General features: G+C 44.4%; 1 protein-coding gene across 2 annotated transcripts in view; it reads left to right on the top strand.

Annotated features, from left to right (window-relative positions):
- Positions 1-25,777, top strand: part of LOC120041970 (4-aminobutyrate aminotransferase, mitochondrial-like) — a 65,909-nt gene that overhangs the window by 17,915 nt on the left and 22,217 nt on the right. For both annotated transcript variants that reach the window (XM_038986847.1, XM_038986856.1), the window contains exons 4-7: positions 6,892-6,921; positions 8,596-8,713; positions 24,484-24,533; positions 25,216-25,296. In XM_038986847.1, the coding sequence (XP_038842775.1) occupies positions 6,892-6,921; positions 8,596-8,713; positions 24,484-24,533; positions 25,216-25,296 (279 nt within the window). The remainder of the gene's footprint in view (positions 1-6,891; positions 6,922-8,595; positions 8,714-24,483; positions 24,534-25,215; positions 25,297-25,777) is intronic.

Raw genomic sequence — 25,777 nt, 5'->3', positions numbered from 1 at the left:
AGGGAATAGACTGTATTAGACCAGGACCCTATGGAGGGAATAGACTGTATTAGACCAGGACCCTATGGAGGGAATAGACTGTATTAGACCAGGACCCTATGGAGGGAATAGACTGTATTAGACCAGGACACTATGGAGGGAATAGACTGCATTAGACCAGGACCCTATGGAGGGAATAGACTGTATTAGACCAGGGCACTATGGAGGGAATAGACTGTATTAGACCAGGACCCTATGGAGGGAATAGACTGTATTAGACCAGGGCATTATGGAGGGAATAGACTGCATTAGACCAGGGCACTATGGAGGGAATAGACTGTATTAGACCAGGGCATTATGGAGGGAATAGACTGTATTAGACCAGGACACTATGGAGGGAATAGACTGTATTAGACCAGGGCCCATAGACCAGGGCACTATGGAGGGAATAGACTGCATTAGACCAGGACATTATGGAGGGAAAAGACTGTATTAGACCAGGGCACTATGGAGGGAATAGACTGCATTAGACCAGGGCACTATGGAGGGAATAGACTGTATTAGACCAGGACCCTATGGAGGGAATAGACTGTATTAGACCAGGGCCCATAGACCAGGGCACTATGGAGGGAATAGACTGTATTAGACCAGGGCACTATGGAGGGAATAGACTGTATTAGACCAGGGCCCATAGACCAGGGCACTATGGAGGGAATAGACTGTATTAGACCAGGGCACTATGGAGGGAATAGACTGTATTAGACCAGGACACTATGGAGGGAATAGACTGTATTAGACCAGGACACTATGGAGGGAATAGACTGTATTAGACCAGGGCCCATAGACCAGGGCACTATGGAGGGAATAGACTGTATTAGACCAGGGCACTATGGAGGGAATAGACTGTATTAGACCAGGGCACTATGGAGGGAATAGGCTGTATTAGACCAGGGCCCATAGACCAGGACACTATGGAGGGAATAGGCTGTATTAGACCAGGACACTATGGAGGGAATAGACTGCATTAGACCAGGACACTATGGAGGGAATAGACTGTATTAGACCAGGGCCCATAGACCAGGGCACTATGGAGGGAATAGACTGTATTAGACCAGGGCCCATAGACCAGGGCACTATGGAGGGAATAGACTGCATTAGACCAGGGCACTATGGAGGGAATAGACTGCGTTAGACCAGGGCACTATGGAGGGAATAGACTGTATTAGACCAGGGCATTATGGAGGGAATAGACTGTATTAGACCAGGGCATTATGGAGGGAATAGACTGCATTAGACCAGGGCACTATGGAGGGAATAGACTGTATTAGACCAGGACACTATGGAGGGAATAGACTGTATTAGACCAGGGCACTATGGAGGGAATAGACTGTATTAGACCAGGGCACTATGGAGGGAATAGGCTGTATTAGACCAGGGCCCATAGACCAGGACACTATGGAGGGAATAGGCTGTATTAGACCAGGGCACTATGGAGGGAATAGACTGTATTAGACCAGGGCCCATAGACCAGGGCACTATGGAGGGAATAGACTGTATTAGACCAGGGCACTATGGAGGGAATAGGCTGTATTAGACCAGGGCACTATAGAGGGAATAGACTGTATTAGACCAGGGCACTATGGAGGGAATAGGCTGTATTAGACCAGGGCCCATAGACCAGGGCACTATGGAGGGAATAGACTGTATTAGACCAGGGCACTATGGAGGGAATAGACTGTATTAGACCAGGGCCCATAGACCAGGGCACTATGGAGGGAATAGACTGTATTAGACCAGGGCACTATGGAGGGAATAGACTGTATTAGACCAGGACACTATGGAGGGAATAGACTGTATTAGACCAGGACACTATGGAGGGAATAGACTGTATTAGACCAGGGCCCATAGACCAGGGCACTATGGAGGGAATAGACTGTATTAGACCAGGGCACTATGGAGGGAATAGACTGTATTAGACCAGGGCACTATGGAGGGAATAGACTGTATTAGACCAGGGCACTATGGAGGGAATAGGCTGTATTAGACCAGGGCCCATAGACCAGGACACTATGGAGGGAATAGGCTGTATTAGACCAGGACACTATGGAGGGAATAGACTGCATTAGACCAGGACACTATGGAGGGAATAGACTGTATTAGACCAGGGCCCATAGACCAGGGCACTATGGAGGGAATAGACTGTATTAGACCAGGGCCCATAGACCAGGGCACTATGGAGGGAATAGACTGTATTAGACCAGGACACTATGGAGGGAATAGACTGTATTAGACCAGGGCACTATGGAGGGAATAGACTGTATTAGACCAGGGCACTATGGAGGGAATAGGCTGTATTAGACCAGGGCCCATAGACCAGGACACTATGGAGGGAATAGGCTGTATTAGACCAGGGCACTATGGAGGGAATAGACTGTATTAGACCAGGGCCCATAGACCAGGGCACTATGGAGGGAATAGACTGTATTAGACCAGGGCACTATGGAGGGAATAGGCTGTATTAGACCAGGGCACTATGGAGGGAATAGACTGTATTAGACCAGGGCACTATGGAGGGAATAGGCTGTATTAGACCAGGGCCCATAGACCAGGGCACTATGGAGGGAATAGACTGTATTAGACCAGGGCACTATGGAGGGAATAGACTGTATTAGACCAGGGCCCATAGACCAGGGCACTATGGAGGGAATAGACTGTATTAGACCAGGGCACTATGGAGGGAATAGACTGTATTAGACCAGGACACTATGGAGGGAATAGACTGTATTAGACCAGGACACTATGGAGGGAATAGACTGTATTAGACCAGGGCCCATAGACCAGGGCACTATGGAGGGAATAGACTGTATTAGACCAGGGCACTATGGAGGGAATAGACTGTATTAGACCAGGGCACTATGGAGGGAATAGACTGTATTAGACCAGGGCACTATGGAGGGAATAGGCTGTATTAGACCAGGGCCCATAGACCAGGACACTATGGAGGGAATAGGCTGTATTAGACCAGGACACTATGGAGGGAATAGACTGCATTAGACCAGGACACTATGGAGGGAATAGACTGTATTAGACCAGGGCCCATAGACCAGGGCACTATGGAGGGAATAGACTGTATTAGACCAGGGCCCATAGACCAGGGCACTATGGAGGGAATAGACTGCATTAGACCAGGGCACTATGGAGGGAATAGACTGCATTAGACCAGGGCACTATGGAGGGAATAGACTGTATTAGACCAGGGCACTATGGAGGGAATAGACTGCATTAGACCAGGACCCTATGGAGGGAATAGACTGCATTAGACCAGGGCACTATGGAGGGAATAGACTGCATTAGACCAGGGCACTATGGAGGGAATAGACTGTATTAGACCAGGGCACTATGGAGGGAATAGACTGCATTAGACCAGGACCCTATGGAGGGAATAGACTGCATTAGACCAGGGCACTATGGAGGGAATAGACTGCATTAGACCAGGGCACTATGGAGGGAATAGACTGTATTAGACCAGGACCCTATGGAGGGAATAGACTGCATTAGACCAGGGCACTATGGAGGGAATAGACTGCATTAGACCAGGGCACTATGGAGGGAATAGACTGTATTAGACCAGGACACTATGGAGGGAATAGACTGCATTAGACCAGGGCACTATGGAGGGAATAGACTGTATTAGACCAGGGCACTATGGAGGGAATAGACTGCATTAGACCAGGGCACTATGGAGGGAATAGACTGTATTAGACCAGGACCCTATGGAGGGAATAGACTGCATTAGACCAGGGCACTATGGAGGGAATAGACTGCATTAGACCAGGACACTGTGGAGGGAATAGACTGTATTAGACCAGGACCCTATGGAGGGAATAGACTGTATTAGACCAGGGCACTATGGAGGGAATAGACTGCATTAGACCAGGGCACTATGGAGGGAATAGACTGTATTAGACCAGGGCACTATGGAGGGAATAGACTGTATTAGACCAGGGCACTATGGAGGGAATAGACTGTATTAGACCAGGGCATTATGGAGGGAATAGACTGCATTAGACCAGGACACTATGGAGGGAATAGACTGTATTAGACCAGGGCACTATGGAGGGAATAGACTGTATTAGACCAGGGCCCATAGACCAGGGCACTATGGAGGGAATAGACTGTATTAGACCAGGACACTATGGAGGGAATAGACTGTATTAGACCAGGACACTATGGAGGGAATATACTGCATTAGACCAGGACACTATGGAGGGAATAGACTGCATTAGACCAGGACACTATGGAGGGAATAGACTGTATTAGACCAGGGCACTATGGAGGGAATAGACTGTATTAGACCAGGGCACTATGGAGGGAATAGACTGCATTAGACCAGAACACTATGGAGGGAATATACTGCATTAGACCAGGACACTATGGAGGGAATAGACTGCATTAGACCAGGACACTATGGAGGGAATAGACTGTATTAGACCAGGACACTATGAGGGAATAGACTGTATTAGACCAGGACACTATGGAGGGAATAGACTGTATTAGACCAGGACACTATGGAGGGAATAGACTGTATTAGACCAGGACACTATGAGGGAATAGACTGTATTAGACCAGGACACTATGGAGGGAATAGACTGTATTAGACCAGGGCACTATGGAGGGAATAGACTGCATTAGACCAGGGCATTATGGAGGGAATAGACTGTATTAGACCAGGACACTATGGAGGGAATAGACTGTATTAGACCAGGGCACTATGGAGGGAATAGACTGCATTAGATCAGGGCACTATGGAGGGAATAGACTGCATTAGACTAGGACACTATGGAGGGAATAGACTGTATTAGACCAGGGCCCATAGACCAGGGCATTACGGAGGGAATAGACTGCATTAGACCAGGACACTATGGAGGGAATATACTGCATTAGACCAGGGCATTATGGGGGAAATAGGCTGTATTAGACCAGGACACTATGGAGGGAATAGACTGCATTAGACCAGGGCACTATGGAGGGAATAGACTGTATTAGACCAGAGCACTATGGAGGGAATAGACTGTATTAGACCAGGACACTCTGGAGGGAATAGACTGTATTAGACCAGGGCACTATGGAGGGAATAGACTGCATTAGATCAGGGCACTATGGAGGGAATAGACTGCATTAGACCAGGGCATTATGGAGGGAATAGACTGCATTAGACCAGGACCCTATAGAGGGAATAGACTGCATTAGACCAGGGCACTATGGAGGGAGTAGACTGCATTAGACCAGGGCATTATGGAGGGAATAGACTGTATTAGACCAGGACACTATAGAGGGAATAGACTGCATTAGACCAGGGTACTATGGAGGGAATAGACTGTATTAGACCAGGGCACTATGGAGGGAATAGACTGTATTAGACCAGGGCACTATGGAGGGAATAGACTGTATTAGACCAGGGCATTATGGAGGGAATAGACTGTATTAGACCAGGGCACTATGGAGGGAATAGACTGTATTAGACCAGGACACTATGGAGGGAATAGACTGTATTAGATCAGGACACTATGGAGGGAATAGGCTGTATTAGACCAGGACACTATGGAGGGAATAGGCTGTATTAGACCAGGGCACTATGGAGGGAATAGACTGTATTAGACCAGGGCACTATGGAGGGAATAGACTGTATTAGACCAGGGCATTATGGAGGGAATAGACTGTATTAGACCAGGGCACTATGGAGGGAATAGACTGTATTAGACCAGGGCATTATGGAGGGAATAGACTGCATTAGACCAGGGCACTATGGAGGGAATAGACTGTATTAGACCAGGGCATTATGGAGGGAATAGACTGTATTAGACCAGGGCCCTATGGAGGGAATAGACTGTATTAGACCAGGGCACTATGGAGGGAGTAGACTGCATTAGACCAGGGCACTCTGGAGGGAATAGACTGCATTAGACCAGGACACTATGGAGGGAATAGACTGCATTAGACCAGGACACTATGGAGGGAATAGACTGTATTAGACCAGGGCCCATAGACCAGGGCACTATGGAGGGAATAGACTGTTTTAGACCAGGGCATTATGGAGGGAATAGACTGTATTAGACCAGGACACTATGGAGGGAATAGACTGTATTAGACCAGGGCACTATGGAGGGAATAGACTGTATTAGACCAGGACATTATGGAGGGAATAGGCTGCATTAGACCAGGGCACTATGGAGGGAATAGGCTGCATTAGACCAGGGCACTATGAGGGAATAGACTGTATTAGACCAGGGCATTATGGAGGGAATAGACTGTATTAGACCAGGGCACTATGGAGGGAATAGACTGCATTAGACCAGGACAGTATGGAGGGAATAGGCTGCATTAGACCAGGGCACTATGAGGGAATAGACTGTATTAGACCAGGGCATTATGGAGGGAATAGACTGTATTAGACCAGGGCACTATGGAGGGAATAGACTGCATTAGACCAGGACAGTATGGAGGGAATAGACTGCATTAGACCAGGGCACTATGGAGGGAATAGACTGTATTAGACCAGGACAGTATGGAGGGAATAGACTGCATTAGACCAGGGCACTATGGAGGGAATAGACTGTATTAGACCAGGGCACTATGGAGGGAATAGACTGTATTAGACCAGGGCCCATAGACCAGGGCACTATGGAGGGAATAGACTGTATTAGACCAGGACACTATGGAGGGAATAGACTGCATTAGACCAGGACACTATGGAGGGAATAGACTGTATTAGACCAGGACACTATGGAGGGAATAGACTGCCATTTTGAGATACATTAACATACTGTTGAGGAACCACCCTGACATCTCTCTCTTCCTCTCTCTTCCTCTCCTCCCCTCCCTCCTCCTCCCTCCTCTCTCCTCCCCCACCAGGAGCTGACCAAACGGTTGGGAGAGATGCAGGTATGCCAAGAGAGAGAGTGTGTGTGTGTGTGTGTGTGTGTGTGTGTGTGTGTGTGTGTGTGTGTGTGTGTGTGTGTGTGTGTGTGTGTGTGTGTGTGTGTGTGTGTGTGTGTGTGTGTGTGTGTGTGTGTGTGTGTGTGTGTGTGTGTGTGTGTGAGGCTGTTTTGATGATGGAATAAATCAATGCATTATTGGGTCACACACTTGCATGCGTGCACACACAACACAGACACACACACACACACACGCAGACACACACGCACACACACACACACACAGACACACAATGCAGACACACACACATACACACAATGCAGACACACACACAGACACACACACACAACGCAGACACACACACACACACAGACACACAATGCAGACACACACAAAGACACACAGTCTCTCTCTGTGTCTAGACCGAGTTAACTGAATGACTACCTTATCTCTCTCTCTCTCTCGCTCTCTCTCTGTCCCTTTCTCTCTCTCTCTCTCTCTCTCTCTCTCTCTCTCTCTCTCTCTCTCTCTCTCTCTCTCTGTGTCTCTGTCTCTGTCTCTCTCTGTCTCTCTCTGTCTCTCTCTGTCTCTCTCTCTCTCTGTCTCTCTCTCTGTCTCACTATCTCTATCTCTCCTCTCTCTCGCTCTCTCATATCTCCCTCTCTCTCTCTCTCTGTCTCGCTCTCTGTCTCACTATCTCTCTCACTATCTCTCCTCTCTCTCGCTCTCTCTCATATCTCTCTCTCTCTCTCTCTCTCTGTCTCGCTCTCTGTCTCACTATCTCTCTCTCTCTCTCTCTCTCTCTCTCTCTCTCTCTCTCTCTCTCTCTGTCCCTCTCTCTCTGTCTCGCTCTCTGTCTCACTATCTCCCGCTCTCTCTCTCTCTCTCTCTGTCTCTGTCTCTGTCTCTGTCTCTCTTTCTCTCTCTCTCTCTCTCTCTCTCTCAATTCAATTCAATTCAAGGGGCTTTATTGGCATGGGAAACATGTGTTAACATTGCCAAAGCAAGTGAGGTAGATAATATACAAAAGTTAAATGAACAATAAAAATTAACAGTAAACATTGCACATACAGAAGTTTCAAAACAATAAAGACATCACAAATGGCATCTCTCTCTCTCTCTCTCTCTCTGTCTCGCTCTCTGTCTCACTATCTCTCTCTCTCTCTCTCTCTCTCTCTCTCTCTGTCTCTCTCTCTCTGTCCCTCTCTCTCTGTCTCGCTCTCTGTCTCACTATCTCCCGCTCTCTCTCTCTCTCTCTCTGTCTCTGTCTCTGTCTCTCTTTCTCTCTCTCTCTCTCTCTCTCAATTCAATTCAAGGGGCTTTATTGGCATGGGAAACATGTGTTAACATTGCCAAAGCAAGTGAGGTAGATAATATACAAAAGTTAAATGAACAATAAAAATTAACAGTAAACATTGCACATACAGAAGTTTCAAAACAATAAAGACATCACAAATGGCATATTGTATATATACAGTGTTGTAACAATGTACAAATGGTTAAAGTACACAAGTTAAAATAAATAAGCATAAATATGGGTTGTATTTACAATGGTGTTTGTTCTTCTATCCCTCTCTCTCTGTCCATCTCGGTCCCTCTCTCTCTGTCCATCTCTGTCCCTCTCTCTGTCCATCTCGCTCTCTCGTGCTCTCTCTCTCTCCCTCTCTCCCTCCCCCCCAGAATGTGGGAGCAATCAATTTCTTCTGTAACTATGAGGAGAGCAGAGGAAACTACCTGGTGGACGTGGACGGAAACCGCATGCTGGACGTCTACACACAGATCTCCTCTATTCCTATTGGTTAGTACACACATCTCCTCCATCCCTATTGGTTAGTACACACATCTCCTCCATCCCTATTGGTTAGTACACACATCTCCTCCATCCTTATTGGTTAGTACACACATCTCCTCCATCCTTATTGGTCAGTACACACAGATCTCCTCTATTCCTATTGGTTAGTACACACATCTCCTCCATCCCTATTGGTTAGTACACACATCTCCTCCATCCTTATTGGTCAGTACACACATCTCCTACATCCTTATTGGTCAGTACACACATCTCCTCTATTCCTATTGGTGAGTACACACATCTCCTCTATTCCTATTGGTTAGTACACACAGATCTCCTCTATTCCTATTGGTTAGTACACAGATCTCCTCTATTCCTATTGGTTAGTACACACATCTCCTCCATCCTTATTGGTCAGTACACACATCTCCTCCATCCTTATTGGTCAGTACACACATCTCCTACATCCTTATTGGTCAGTACACACAGATCTCCTCTATTCCTATTGGTTAGTACACACATCTCCTCCATCCCTATTGGTTAGTACACACATCTCCTCCATCCTTATTGGTCAGTACACACATCTCCTACATCCTTATTGGTCAGTACACACATCTCCTCTATTCTTATTGGTTAGTACACACAGATCTCCTCTATTCCTATTGGTTAGTACACACAGATCTCCTCTATTCCTATTGGTTAGTACACACAGATCTCCTCTATTCCTATTGGTTAGTACACACAGATCTCCTCTATTCCTATTGGTTAGTACACACATCTCCTCCATCCTTATTGGTCAGTACACACATCTCCTCCATCCTTATTGGTCAGTACACACATCTCCTCCATCCCTATTGGTCAGTACACACATCTCCTCCATCCCTATTGGTCAGTACACACATCTCCTCCATCCCTATTGGTCAGTACACACATCTCCTCCATCCCTATTGGTCAGTACACACATCTCCTCCATCCCTATTGGTCAGTACACACATCTCCTCCATCCCTATTGGTCAGTACACACATCTCCTCCATCCCTATTGGTCAGTACACACATCTCCTCCATCCCTATTGGTCAGTACACACATCTCCTCCATCCCTATTGGTCAGTACACACATCTCCTCCATCCCTATTGGTCAGTACACACATCTCCTCCATCCCTATTGGTCAGTACACACATCTCCTCCATCCCTATTGGTCAGTACACACATCTCCTCCATCCCTATTGGTCAGTAAAAGCATTTCTCTACACTCGCAATAACATCTGCTAACCATGTGTATGTTACCATTAAATGTTATTTGATTTACACAGATCTCCTCCATCCTTATTGGTTAGTACCCAGATCTCCTCTATTCCTATTGGTTAGTACACAGATCTCCTCTCTTCCTATTGGTTAGCCCACACATCTCCTCTATTCTTATTGGTTAGCACACAAGCCTCCTCCATCCTTATCGGTTGGTGTCTAGAGGATCTAGCTAGTCGTGTGTTCTATAGTTTGACAGAGTAGCAGTACTCTAACCGGCCTCACAGACCACTTGTATGGCGTTGTGTGGGCGAGTAGTGTGCTGGAGGGAAGCAACGTATCTGTAGCGTAGCATTTTCCCATTTTGACACCACAGCACTTCTGCCTGGCAGGTGTTGAAGTGGACTCTCAAGGTCAGCGGTTCCCTGTAGCTCAGTGGGTAGAGCAGGGGGCCTGCAACACCGGGGTAGTGGGGTGGATTCCCGGGACCACTCATGTCTAAAATGGTTGCATGCATGACTGTAAGTCTCTTTGGAGAAAAGAGTCTGTATTATATTATAGGATATTATTATTATATTATTATAGGTTATTTTTATTATATGATATTATTGTTATATTACTATATTATAGGATATTATTGTTATATTACTATATTATATGATATTATTGTTATATTACTATATTATAGGATATTATTGTTATATGACTATATTATAGGATATTATTGTTATATTACTATATTATATGATATTATTGTTATATTACTATATTATAGGATAGTATTGTTATATTACTATATTATAGGATATTATTGTTATATTACTATATTATAGGATATTATTGTTATATTACTATATTATAGGATATTATTGTTATTATTATTATAGGATATTATTATATTACTATATTATAGGATATTATTGTTATATTACTATATTATAGGATATTACTATATTATAGGATATTATTGTTATATTACTATATTATAGGATATTATTGTTATATTACTATATTATAGGATATTATTGTTATATTACTATATTATAGGATATTACTATATTATATTATAGGATATTATTATATTACTATATTATAGGATATTATTGTTATATTACTCTATTATATTATTATAGGATATTATTATTATTATTATAGGATATTATTATATTACTATATTATAGGATATTACTATTATATTATTATAGGATATTATTATTATTATTATAGGATATTATTGTTATGTTATAGGTTATATGTTATATTACTATATTACTATATTACCATATATGTTATTTTTATATTACTATATTATATTACTATATTATTATGTTATGATATTATTTTACTATGTTATATTACTATATTATGATATTATTATGTTACTATGTTATATTACTATATTATGATATTATTATATTACTATGTTATATTACTATATTATAGAACGCTGCAAACCAAAAGCTACATACCTGAGAGGACCTTGTGTTTTTAGCCTGACATTGCAACACAGAAAGCAGCTGGAGGCGAGAGACTTAGATTACATTACAGTGGTTTAGGGCTAGGCCACATACAGCAGTTAATGATGAGGTCTAGGCCACATACAGCAGTTAATGATGAGGTCTAGGCCACATACAGCAGTTAATGATGACCTTGTCCTCATGTGTTAGTTATGATGAGGTCTAGGACAGATACGGCAGTTAATGATGACCTTGTCCTCATGTGTTAGTTATGATGAGGTCTAGGCCACATACAGCAGTTAATGATGACCTTGTCCTCATGTGTTAGTTGTGATGAGGTCTAGGCCACATACAGCAGTTAATGATGACCTTGTCCTCGTATGTTAGTTATGATGAGGTCTAGGCCACATACAGCAGTTAATGATGACCTTGTCCTCATGTGTTATGATGAGGTCTAGGCCACATACAGCAGTTAATGATGACCTTGTCCTCATGTGTTAGTTATGATGAGGTCTAGGCCACATACAGCAGTTAATGATGACCTTGTCCTCATGTGTTAGTTATGATGAGGTCTAGGCCACATACAGCAGTTAATGATGACCTTGTCCTCATGTGTTAGTTATGATGAGGTCTAGGCCACATACAGCAGTTAATGAGACCTTGTCCTCATGTGTTAGTTATGATGAGGTCTAGGCCACATACAGCAGTTAATGATGACCTTGTCCTCATGTGTTAGTTATGATGAGGTCTAGGCCACATACAGCAGTTAATGATGACCTTGTCCTCATGTGTTAGTTATGTTGAGGTCTAGGCCACATACAGCAGTCAATGATGACCTTGTCCTCATGTGTTAGTTATGATGAGGTCTAGGCCACATACAGCAGTCAATGATGACCTTGTCCTCATGTGTTAGTTATGATGAGGTCTAGGCCACATACAGCAGTTAATGATGACCTTGTCCTCATGTGTTTAGTTATGATGAGGTCTAGGCCACATACAGCAGTTAATGATGACCTTGTCCTCATGTGTTTAGTTATGATGAGGTCTAGGCCACATACAGCAGTCAATGATGACCTTGTCCTCATGTGTTAGTTATGATGAGGTCTAGGCCACATACAGCAGTTAATGATGACCTTGTCCTCATGTGTTAGTTATGATGAGGTCTAGGCCACATACAGCAGTTAATGATGACCTTGTCCTCATGTGTTAGTTATGATGAGGTCTAGGCAGTTAATGATGACCTTGTCCTCATGTGTTTAGTTGTGATGAGGTCTAGGCCACATACAGCAGTTAATGATGACCTTGTCCTCATGTGTTAGTTATGATGAGGTCTAGGCCACATACAGCAGTTAATGATGACCTTGTCCTCATGTGTTAGTTATGATGAGGTCTAGGCAGTTAATGATGACCTTGTCCTCATGTGTTAGTTATGATGAGGTCTAGGCCAGATAAGGCAGTTAATGATGACCTTGTCCTCATGTGTTTAGTTATGATGAGGTCTAGGCCACATACAGCAGTTAATGATGACCTTGTCCTCATGTGTTAGTTATGATGAGGTCTAGGCCACATACAGCAGGTAATGATGACCTTGTCCTCATGTGTTTAGTTATGATGAGGTCTAGGCAGTTAATGATGACCTTGTCCTCATGTGTTATGATGAGGTCTAGGCCACATACAGCAGTTAATGATGACCTTGTCCTCATGTGTTATGATGAGGTCTAGGCCACATACAGCAGTTAATGATGACCTTGTCCTCATGTGTTAGTTATGATGAGGTCTAGGACCGATAAGGCAGTTAATGATGACCTTGTCCTCATGTGTTAGTTATGATAAGGTCTAGGCCAGATAAGGCAGTTAATGATGACCTTGTCCTCATGTGTTAGTTATGATGAGGTCTAGGCCACATACAGCAGGTAATGATGACCTTGTCCTCATGTGTTATGATGAGGTCTAGGCCACATACAGCAGGTAATGATGACCTTGTCCTCATGTGTTATGATGAGGTCTAGGCCAGATAAGGCAGTTAATGATGACCTTGTCCTCATGTGTTAGTTATGATGAGGTCTAGGCCAGATAAGGCAGTTAATGATGACCTTGTCCTCATGTGTTTAGTTGTGATGAGGTCTAGGCCACATACAGCAGTTAATGATGACCTTGTCCTCATGTGTTTAGTTATGATGAGGTCTAGGCAGTTAATGATGACCTTGTCCTCATGTGTTATGATGAGGTCTAGGCCACATACAGCAGTTAATGATGACCTTGTCCTCATGTGTTAGTTATGATGAGGTCTAGGACCGATAAGGCAGTTAATGATGACCTTGTCCTCATGTGTTAGTTATGATGAGGTCTAGGCCAGATAAGGCAGTTAATGATGACCTTGTCCTCATGTGTTAGTTATGATGAGGTCTAGGTAGTTAATGATGACCTTGTCCTCATGTGTTAGTTATGATGAGGTCTAGGCAGTTAATGATGACCTTGTCCTCATGTGTTAGTTATGATGAGGTCTAGGCCAGATACAGCAGGTAATGATGACCTTGTCCTCATGTGTTATGATGAGGTCTAGGCCAGATAAGGCAGTTAATGATGACCTTGTCCTCATGTGTTAGTTATGATGAGGTCTAGGCCACATACAGCAGGTAATGATGACCTTGTCCTCATGTGTTATGATGAGGTCTAGGCCACATACAGCAGGTAATGATGACCTTGTCCTCATGTGTTTTGATGAGGTCTAGGCCAGATAAGGCAGTTAATGATGACCTTGTCCTCATGTGTTTAGTTGTGATGAGGTCTAGGCCACATACAGCAGTTAATGATGACCTTGTCCTCATGTGTTTAGTTATGATGAGGTCTAGGCAGTTAATGATGACCTTGTCCTCATGTGTTATGATGAGGTCTAGGCCACATACAGCAGTTAATGATGACCTTGTCCTCATGTGTTAGTTATGATGAGGTCTAGGCCAGATAAGGCAGTTAATGATGACCTTGTCCTCATGTGTTAGTTATGATGAGGTCTAGGTAGTTAATGATGACCTTGTCCTCGTGTTAGTTATGATGAGGTCTAGGCAGTTAATGATGACCTTGTCCTCATGTGTTAGTTATGATGAGGTCTAGGCCAGATACAGCAGGTAATGATGACCTTGTCCTCATGTGTTATGATGAGGTCTAGGCCAGATAAGGCAGTTAATGATGACCTTGTCCTCATGTGTTAGTTATGATGAGGTCTAGGCCACATACAGCAGGTAATGATGACCTTGTCCTCATGTGTTATGATGAGGTCTAGGCCACATACAGCAGGTAATGATGACCTTGTCCTCATGTGTTTTGATGAGGTCTAGGCCAGATAAGGCAGTTAATGATCACCTTGTCCTCATGTGTTAGTTATGATGAGGTCTAGGCCACATACAGCAGTTAATGATGACCTTGTCCTCATGTGTTAGTTATGATGAGGTCTAGGCCACATACAGCAGTTAATGATGACCTTGTCCTCATGTGTTATGATGAGGTCTAGGCCACATACAGCAGGTAATGATGACCTTGTCCTCATGTGTTAGTTATGATGAGGTCTAGGACTGATAAGGCAGTTAATGATGACCTTGTCCTCATGTGTTAGTTATGATGAGGTCTAGGCCAGATAAGGCAGTTAATGATGACCTTGTCCTCATGTGTTAGTTATGATGAGGTCTAGGTAGTTAATGATGACCTTGTCCTCATGTGTTAGTTATGATGAGGTCTAGGCAGTTAATGATGACCTTGTCCTCATGTGTTAGTTATGATGAGGTCTAGGCCAGATAAGGCAGTTAATGATGACCTTGTCCTCATGTGTTATGATGAGGTCTAGGCCAGATACAGCAGGTAATGATGACCTTGTCCTCATGTGTTATGATGAGGTCTAGGCCACATACAGCAGGTAATGATGACCTTGTCCTCATGTGTTATGATGAGGTCTAGGCCAGATAAGGCAGTTAATGATGACCTTGTCCTCATGTGTTAGTTATGATGAGGTCTAGGCCACATACAGCAGGTAATGATGACCTTGTCCTCATGTGTTATGATGAGGTCTAGGCCACATACAGCAGGTAATGATGACCTTGTCCTCATGTGTTATGATGAGGTCTAGGCCAGATAAGGCAGTTAATGATCACCTTGTCCTCATGTGTTAGTTATGATGAGGTCTAGGCCACATACAGCAGTTAATGATGACCTTGTCCTCATGTGTTATGATGAGGTCTAGGCCACATACAGCAGGTAATGATGACCTTGTCCTCGTGTGTTATGATGAGGTCTAGGCCACATACAGCAGGTAATGATGACCTTGTCCTCATGTGTTATGATGAGGTCTAGGCCACATACAGCAGGTAATGATGACCTTGTCCTCATGTGTTATGATGAGGTCTAGGCCACATACAGCAGGTAATGATGACCTTGTCCTCATGTGTTATGATGAGGTCTAGGCCACATACAGCAGGTAATGATGACCTTGTCCTCATGTGTTATGATGAGGTCTAGGCCACATACAGCAGGTAATGATGACCTTGTCCTCATGTGTTATGATGAGGTCTAGGCCAGATAAGGCAGTTAATGATCACCTTGTCTTTACACAACTTCCTCTCAGCTATGTAGAGTTAAAGTATTGATTGGGGACAATTTGTGGAGGAATGTAACAGTTTTTCGGGGTGATTTGTGATGTTTTATTTGTCCTTCCCATGACTGTGTTTTAGTATTTAAATGTTCTATATGTTTGGGTCTAATGTGTATATTGACTGTATGTTGTATATTCAGGGCACATTTGTAGAAAAAGACCCTAGGTCTCAGTATGTTTTCCCTGTTAAAATAAAGGTTAAAACATGGTGTGTGTATATATACAGTGCATTCAGAAAGTATTCAAACCCCTTGACTTTTTCCACATTTTGTGACGTTACAGCCTTTATTCTATTAATTGATTAAATAAATAAAAATCCTCAGAAATCTACATACAATTACCCTATAATGACATCACAATACCCCATAATGACATCACAATACCCCATAATGACATCACAATACCACTTAATGACATCACAATACCCCATAATGACAAAGTGATTTGTTGACAAATGTATAAACATTTTAGAACAGAAATACCTCATTTACAAAAGTATACAGACCCTTTGCTATGAGACTCGAATTTGAGCCTCGGTGCATCCGGGTCCTTTGATCATCCTTGAGATGTTTCTACAACTTGATTGGAGTCCACTTGTGGTAAATTCAATTGATTGGACATGGAAAGGTACACCCCTGTCTATTTAAGGTCCCACAGTTGACAGTGAATGTCAGAACAAAAACCAAGCCATGAGGTCGAAGGAATTGTCCGTAGAGCTCAGAGACAGGATTGTGTGGAGGCCCAGATCTGGGGAAGGGTACCGAAACATTTATGCAGCATTGAAGCTCCCCAAGATCACAGTGGCCTCGATCATTCTTAAGTGGAAGAAGTTCAGAACCACCAAGCTGTCTGCCTGGCCAAACTGAGCAATTGGGGGAAAAGGGCCTTGGTCAGCGAGGTGACCAAGAACCCGATGGTCACTCTGACAGACCTCTCCAGAGTTCCTCTGTGGAGATGGGAGAACCATCTCTGCAGCACTCCACCAATCAGGCCTTTATGGTAGAGTGGCCAGACAGAAGCCACTCCTCAGTAAAAGGCACATGATAGCCCGCTTGGAGTTTGCCAAAAGGCACCTAAAGACTCTCAGACCATGAGAAACAAGATTCTCTGGTCTGATGAAGCCAAGATTGAACTCTTTGGCCTGAATGCCAAGCTTCCCGTCTGGGGGAAAACCTGGCACCATCCCTACGGTGAAGCATGGTGGTGGCAGCAGCGTCATGCTATGGGGATGTTTTTTAGCAGCAGGGACTGGGAGACTAGTCAGGATCAAGGGAAAGATCTCTGAATGTTCTTGAGTGGCCCAGCCAGAGCCCCGACTTAAACCCGATCGAACATCTCTGGAGAGACCTGAAAATAGCTGTGCAGCAACGCTCCCCATCCAACCTGACAGAGCTTGAGAGGATCTGCAGAGAAGAATGGGAGAAACTTCCCAAAAACAGGTGTGCCAAGCTTGTAGCGTCATACCCAAGAAGACTCAGGGCTGTAATCGCTGTCAAAGGTGCTTCAACAAAGTACTGAGTAAAGGGTCTGAATACTTATATAAATGTGATATTTCCAGTTTTTATTTGTAATAAATTAGCAAAAAAAAATAACAGTTTTTGCTTTGTCATTATGGGGTATTGTGCGTAGATTGATGAGGGGGAGAAAACAATTTAATCCGTTTTAGAATAAGGCTGTAAGGTAACAAAATGTGGAAAGTTCAAGGGGTCTGAATACTTCCGAAGTTACTGTGTATATACTGCCGCTACTCATTAGCCATGAAGCATCTGGGTCGTGACCTGACAGAGTAGCTGACGCTCTCTGTTCTGTTAATGATAAAGCTTCTAATTACTGGACCCTGCTCTGCACTTCAATGGATTGATAGTGCTTGTGTCCCAAATGGCTCCCTTTTCCCTTTATAGTGCACTACTTTTGACCAGAGTGCTATGTAGGGAATAGGGAGCCATTTATAGTGCACTACTTTTGACCAGAGCGCTATGTAGGGAATAGGGAGCCATTTATAGTGCACTACTTTTGACCAGAGCGCTATGTAGGGAATAGGGAGCCATTTATAGTGCACTACTTTTGACCAGAGCGCTATGTAGGGAATAGGGAGCCATTTATAGTGCACTACTTTTGACCAGAGCGCTATGTAGGGAATAGGGAGCCATTTAGGGCGTGTGGAGTGTTTCTAGGACTCTGGACATCTTATCTGAGACTGAGAGAGAAGCCATCTGTTCAGGGACTGACTTATTCATGTCCTATCTGGTTTATGAGGATAAGTGCGTGCGCGGCATATTTGACTTTTTCCTGATGGGTTTCCATGCAGTCATTAATGATGTAAATGTGTATCTACAGTATGTCTCCTATTAACTTAGGTTTCATAACATCACTGTAGAATGTTCTAATGGAACTGTCAGGAAGTGGAGGAAGGACACAATGTAGCTATTCTAGTTGAGAATCTCTCTGACTAGGACTATAATAGAACAGGGGAGGTAGATTCTACCCAGAGAGAAGGTGGATTAAGATTTAAAGGTTCTACCCAGAGAGGGTGGATTAAGATTGAAAGGTTCTACCCAGAGAGAAGGTGGCTTAAGATTTAAAGGTTCTACCCAGAGAGAAGGTGGACTAAGATTTAAAGGTTCTACCCAGAGAGAAGGTGGACTAAGATTTAAAGGTTCTACCCAGAGAGAAGGTGGATTAAGATTTAAAGGTTCTACCCAGAGAGAAGGTGGACTAAGATTGAAAGGTTCTACCCAGAGAGAAGGTGGACTAAGATTTAAAGGTTCTACCCAGAGAGAAGGTGGATTAAGATTTAAAGGAGATGTATAGTTAACATATAACTAACGGCAACATTGGCTCAATACAGATATCAATAGATGCTTTAGGAGTTAGTAGGTTAAGGACCAGATTACATGCAGTAGGAGTTAGCAGGTTAAGGACCAGATTACATGCAGTAGGAGTTAGCAGGTTAAGGACCAGATTACATGCAGTAGGAGTTAGCAGGTTAAGGACCAGATTACATGCAGTAGGAGTTAGCAGGTTAAGGACCAGATTACATGCAGTAGGAGTTAGCAGGTTAAGGACCAGATTACATGCAGTAGGAGTTAGCAGGTTAAGGACCAGATTACATGCAGTAGGAGTTAGCAGGTTAAGGACCAGATTACATGCAGTAGGAGTTAGCAGGTTAAGGACCAGATTACATGCAGTAGGAGTTAGCAGGTTAAGGACCAGATTACATGCAGTAGGAGTTAGCAGGTTAAGGACCAGATTACATGCAGTAGGAGTTAGCAGGTTAAGGACCAGATTACATGCAGTAGGAGTTAGCAGGTTAAGGACCAGATTACATGCAGTAGGAGTTAGCAGGTTAAGGACCAGATTACATGCAGTAGGAGTTAGCAGGTTAAGGACCAGATTACATGCAGTAGGAGTTAGCAGGTTAAGGACCAGATTACATGCAGTAGGAGTTAGCAGGTTAAGGACCAGATTACATGCAGTAGGAGTTAGCAGGTTAAGGACCAGATTACATGCAGTAGGAGTTAGCAGGTTAAGGACCAGATTACATGCAGTAGGAGTTAGCAGGTTAAGGACCAGATTACATGCAGTAGGAGTTAGCAGGTTAATGACCAGATTACATGCAGTAGGAGTTAGCAGGTTAAGGACCAGATTACATGCAGTAGGAGTTAGCAGGTTAAGGACCAGATTACATGCAGTAGGAGTTAGCAGGTTAAGGACCAGATTACATGCAGTAGGAGTTAGCAGGTTAAGGATCAGATTACATGCAGTAGGAGTTAGCAGGTTAAGGATCAGATTACATGCAGTAGGAGTTAGCAGGTTAAGGACCAGATTACATGCAGTAGGAGTTAGCAGGTTAAGGACCAGATTACATGCAGTAGGAGTTAGCAGGTTAAGGACCAGATTACATGCAGTAGGAGTTAGCAGGTTAAGGACCAGATTACATGCAGTAGGAGTTAGCAGGTTAAGGACCAGATTACATGGTAACACCCTGTATATTTTCAATGCATTTTTCTGCTGTAGGTGAGTAACTGCTTGCTCAAAATTAAACATGTATGAAGTGTATACCCTCCACTACCCCACTGGTTATGGTTAGTGATAGTGTTGTGTTACAGTCAGACAGGTCAGTGATCTACAGGGTTAGTGATAGTGTTGTGGTCCAGTCAGACAGGACAGTGATCTACAGGGTTAGTGATAAAGTGTTGTGGTCCAGTCAGACAGGACAGTGATCTACAGGGTTAGTGATAGCGTTGTGGTCCAGTCAGACAGGACAGTGATCTACAGGGTTAGTGATAGTGTTGTGGTCCAGTCAGACAGGACAGTGATCTACAGGGTTAGTGATAGTGTTGTGGTCCAGTCAGACAGGACAGTGATCTACAGGGTTAGTGATAGTGTTGTGGTCCAGTCAGACAGGACAGTGATCTACAGGGTTAGTGATATAGTGTTGTGGTCCAGTCAGACAGGACAGTGATCTACAGGGTTAGTGATAAAGTGTTGTGGTCCAGTCAGACAGGACAGTGATCTACAGGGTTAGTGATAAAGTGTTGTGGTCCAGTCAGACAGGACAGTGATCTACAGGGTTAGTGATAGTGTTGTGGTCCAGTCAGACAGGACAGTGATCTACAGGGTTAGTGATAAAGTGTTGTGGTCCAGTCAGACAGGACAGTGATCTACAGGGTTAGTGATAGTGTTGTGGTCCAGTCAGACAGGACAGTGATCTACAGGGTTAGTGATAGTGTTGTGGTCTGGTCAGACAGGACAGTGATCTACAGGGTTAGTGATAGTGTTGTGGTCCAGTCAGACAGGACAGTGATCTACAGGGTTAGTGATAGTGTTGTGGTCTGGTCAGACAGGACAGTGATCTACAGGGTTAGTGATAAAGTGTTGTGGTCCAGTCAGACAGGACAGTGATCTACAGTAGGGTTAGTTTCTCTGTGGTGGTGATCTCTCGCTCGCTCCCTCAGGGGACTAATGCTGCCATAGTAACACATAGCCCTGGTTGCTAGGGTTACCAGAAGCATGTCCTGATGTAAACTCGCTGTGACAACTCAGCGACAGCTTAATAAGAGGGGAGATGGCGCGTTTAGCACAGAGACACACATAGAGACCGACACGCACACACACAGGCACGCACACACAAATACACACACAGACAGCCACAGAGGCCAATTGTGGTGGGGTTTAACAGTATTTCTTATTAATATTATCCAATCAGTTTCTCTCTGACAGACTGCATGGAGACAGGTCAATGACTCACCCTGTCACAGGCCACTCACACACAGGCCCCTGCCCTGGACCAATGCAATTACATAACCATTTGAAGTAAATCATCTCGTTCACTGTCTGAGTTTCCTCTCAAATATGACCTGTTATAACCCCACCCCCCTCTCTCTCTCTGTGTCTCTCTCTCTCTCTCTGTGTCTCTCTCTCTCTCTCTCTCTGTCTCTCTATGTGTCTCTCTCTTTCTCTGTGTCTCTGTGTCTCTCTGTGTCTCTCTCTCTCTCTGTGTCTCTCTGTGTCTCTCTCTCTCTCTCTCTCTGTGTGTCTCAATTTCTCTCTCTGTCTTTGTCTCTCTCTCTCTCAATTTATCTCTCTCTCTCTCTCTCTCTCTCTCTCTCTCTCAATTTATCTCTCTCTCTCTCTCTCTGTCTCAATTTCTCTCTCTCAATTTATCTCTCTGTCTTTCTGTCTCTCTCTTTCTCTTTCTCTCTGTCTCTCTCTGAGGCGTGACAGTGGTCTGGAATACTGAGATAAAGCCATGAGGCAGAGATCACACACACTGTATTGGACCAAACACACACAGCCCTTGGCTTTACACCCGGTGCACTTTCCGTCAAAGTACACACACAATCACAACCTTCAATGAGAAACCATGGTATTACCTGCTCTGCTGCCTCACTCTAAACTAAGCTTGAAATCCTCATGCTAGTATCTGGTTATGAAGCCAGGCTGCATGTCATGTTGTCTAGTTTTGCTGGCTAAAACAGCTGTCATAGAGAACCACATGTTTTTCATTCAGATTATACATTCTTTGTGTTAACTGACCTGGGTTCAAATACTATTTAAAATACATTTTCTTCGCTTGATTGCAGTGGCCTGGCTTTAACAGACCAATAGAATGGCTCAAAAATACAAAAATCCTACCCATCTGGCGTTCCAGGCAGGCTAAAGCAAATTCTAAAAGTATTCTGAAAATATCAAATAGTATTTGAACCCAGGTGTGTTGGGAAGTGGTAGGTTAGGATGATGAGGCTCTATAACTTCAGGGCCCGTGTCCACAAAGCGTCTCTAGAGTAAGACTGCTGATCCAGGATCGGTTTGGCCTTTTAGATCATAAAGAATAAGAATATATCGACCAGGGCTCTGTTCCTGGAGCACCCTGTTTCACCCTGTTTCAACCCTGTTTCAGGAGGGTATCTGTTCCTGAAGCACCCTGTTTCAACCCTGTTTCAGGAGGGTATCTGTTCCTGGAGCACCCTGTTTCACCCTGTTTCAACCCTGTTTCAGGAGGGTATCTGTTCCTGAAGCACCCTGTTTCAACCCTGTTTCAGGAGGGTATCTGTTCCTGGAGCACCCTGTTTCACCCTGTTTCAACCCTGTTTCAGGAGGGTATCTGTTCCTGAAGCACCCTGTTTCAACCCTGTTTCAGGAGGGTATCTGTTCCTGGAGCACCCTGTTTCACCCTGTTTCAACCCTGTTTCAGGAGGGTATCTGTTCCTGAAGCACCCTGTTTCAACCCTGTTTCAGGAGGGTATCTGTTCCTGAAGCACCCTGTTTCACCCTGTTTCAACCCTGTTTCAGGAGGGTATCTGTTCCTGAAGCACCCTGTTTCAACCCTGTTTCAGGAGGGTATCTGTTCCTGAAGCACCCTGTTTCACCCTGTTTCAGGAGGGTATCTGTTCCTGAAACACCCTGTTTCAACCCTGTTTCAGGAGGGTATCTGTTCCTGAAGCACCCTGTTTCAACCCTGTTTCAGGAGGGTATCTGTTCCTGAAGCACCCTGTTTCACCCTGTTTCAACCCTGTTTCAGGAGGGTATCTGTTCCTGGAGCACCCTGTTTCAACCCTGTTTCAGGAGGGTATCTGTTCCTGAAGCACCCTGTTTCACCCTGTTTCAACCCTGTTTCAGGAGGGTATCTGTTCCTGAAGCACCCTGTTTCAACCCTGTTTCAACCCTGTTTCAGGAGGGTATCTGTTCCTGAAGCACCCTGTTCCACTCTGTTTCAGGAGGGTATCTGTTCCTGAAGCACCCTGTTTCAACCCTGTTTCAACCCTGTTTCAGGAGGGTATCTGTTCCTGAAGCACCCTGTTTCACCCTGTTTCAGGAGGGTATCTGTTCCTGAAGCACCCTGTTTCACCCTGTTTCAGGAGGGTATCTCTTCCTGAAGCACCCTGTTTCACCCTGTTTCAACCCTGTTTCAACCCTGTTTCAGGAGGGTATCTGTTCCTGAAGCACCCTGTTTCACCCTGTTTCAGGAGGGTATCTCTTCCTGAAGCACCCTGTTTCACCCTGTTTCACCCTGTTTCAGGAGGGTATCTGTTCCTGAAGCACCCTGTTTCAACCCTGTTTCAACCCTGTTTCAGGAGGGTATCTGTTCCTGAAGCACCCTGTTTCACCCTGTTTCAGGAGGGTATCTGTTCCTGAAGCACCCTGTTTCAGGAGGGTATCTGTTCCTGAAGCACCCTGTTTCAACCCTGTTTCAACCCTGTTTCAGGAGGGTATCTGTTCCTGAAGCACCCTGTTTCAACCCTGTTTCAGGAGGGTATCTGTTCCTGAAGCACCCTGTTTCACCTTGTTTCACCCTGTTTCAGGAGGGTATCTGTTCCTGGAGCACCCTGTTTCACCCTGTTTCAGGAGGGTATCTGTTCCTGGAGCACCCTGTTTCACTCTGTTTCAACCCTGTTTCAGGAGGGTATCTGTTCCTGAAGCATCCTGTTTCACCCTGTTTCAGGAGGGTATCTGTTCCTGAAGCACCCTGTTTCACCCTGTTTCAACCCTGTTTCAGGAGGGTATCTGTTCCTGGAGCACCCTGTTTCACCCTGTTTCAGGAGGGTATCTGTTCCTGGAGCACCCTGTTTCAACCCTGTTTCAGGAGGGCATCTCTCCAGGAACAGAGTTGGAGAGCCCTGAGATAGACAGATCCTAGATCAGCACTTATACTTTGAGACTCTCTGTGGAAACGTTACCTGGTGTGTCTGAGGAGTTCCGTCTTCTCGTACTGTCCCCTAGTGGTGGGAATTGGAACTGCTATGCAGGTCTTTATATAAGGCTGACGGTCAAACACTGTAGTGTTTCATATGCTACATCAGTGGGAATCAGTCTTCTACACTACACTAGTTGGTTAGGTTATAGCTTGTATTTGACTCCATTGGGGTAAAATGGTTTAGTTATAATGAAGTGGTGACACGAATTGTAATATTTCTCTGTATTTTCTCTTTCAGGATACAACCATCCCTCACTCATTAAAGTGATGTCCAACCCCAACAATATGGTAGGTACGGAGGGAGGGAGGCAGGGAGTTAGGGGGAGAGGGGAGGGAGGGAGTTAGGGGGGTAGGGGGAGAGGTAGGGAGGGAGGGAGGGAGGGAGGTAGGGGGAGAGAGAGAGAGAGAGAGAGAGGGGGGGGGGTACAGAGGTATAGAAAGAGAGAGGGAGGGAGAGAGGGAGGGAGGGAGTTATGTGAGTTGAATGCTGTAACACAGAATATATTTTGTATAAAAGTCCCATGATGCTAGTGACTGTTCATTACTGCTGATCACTTATTAACCATCACTTATTCACTTTAACACAATATTTCAGTTGTGGTGTATGTTACATTAGTTTAATTTGATGACTTTATTGTTTTATTCCAAGTCATCATCTCATCACTATAGAGCTGTTGCCTCTGCTGTCTGACAAAATCACTATTTTAGTAGTTCTTCAAAGTAAACAAGACTTTATGACTGCTGAATACCAACTATCAATCACTTAGATCATGTATTTTCAGGTAGAGATGCCTTGCGAAGTAACTGCTCTCTATGAACTCACAGAAAAAAACCTAACCAAATGGAATCTCTCAGCACGAACTGTTATTGAAAACCAATCAGAAGACATTGGAGTTGAACATCTCTCTCCAGGTTTATCTGACAGTCCTGCTTAGTTCCCCATGTTTACCTCTTTCTCCCTTCCTCTCAGAGTGCGTTTGTGAACAGGCCAGCTCTTGGTATCATGCCACCCGAGAACTTTCCGGAAAAGCTGGCGGAAAGCCTTCTCTCAGTGAGTGACACACACACAACACACACACACACACACACACAACACACACGTTGAATACACTGGATTCTTTACTGAAACTAACTAGTGATGGATTCTAGCTGGACCCCACTACTGTAGACTGACTTCCTCCATTTAAAAAGACCAGAAACGAACTAGTGATGGATTCTAGCTGGACCCCACTACTGTAGACTGACTTCCTCCATTTAAAAAGACCAGACACTAACTAGTGATGGATTCTAGCTGGACCCCACTACTGTAGACTGACTTCCTCCATTTAAAAAGACCAGAAACTAACTAGTGATGGATTCTAGCTGGACCCCACTGCTGTAGACTGACTTCCTCCATTTAAAAAGACCAGAAACGAACTAGTGATGGATTCTAGCTGGACCCCACTACTGTAGACTGACTTCCTCCATTTAAAAAGACCAGAAACTAACTAGTGATGGATTCTAGCTGGACCCCACTACTGTAGACTGACTTC

The sequence above is a fragment of the Salvelinus namaycush genome, chromosome 3 (assembly GCF_016432855.1).
Source record: "Salvelinus namaycush isolate Seneca chromosome 3, SaNama_1.0, whole genome shotgun sequence".
Lineage (NCBI taxonomy): Eukaryota > Metazoa > Chordata > Actinopteri > Salmoniformes > Salmonidae > Salvelinus > Salvelinus namaycush.
Note: the sequence above shows the minus strand (reverse complement) of the source record. Positions and strands in the feature narration are given on the sequence as shown.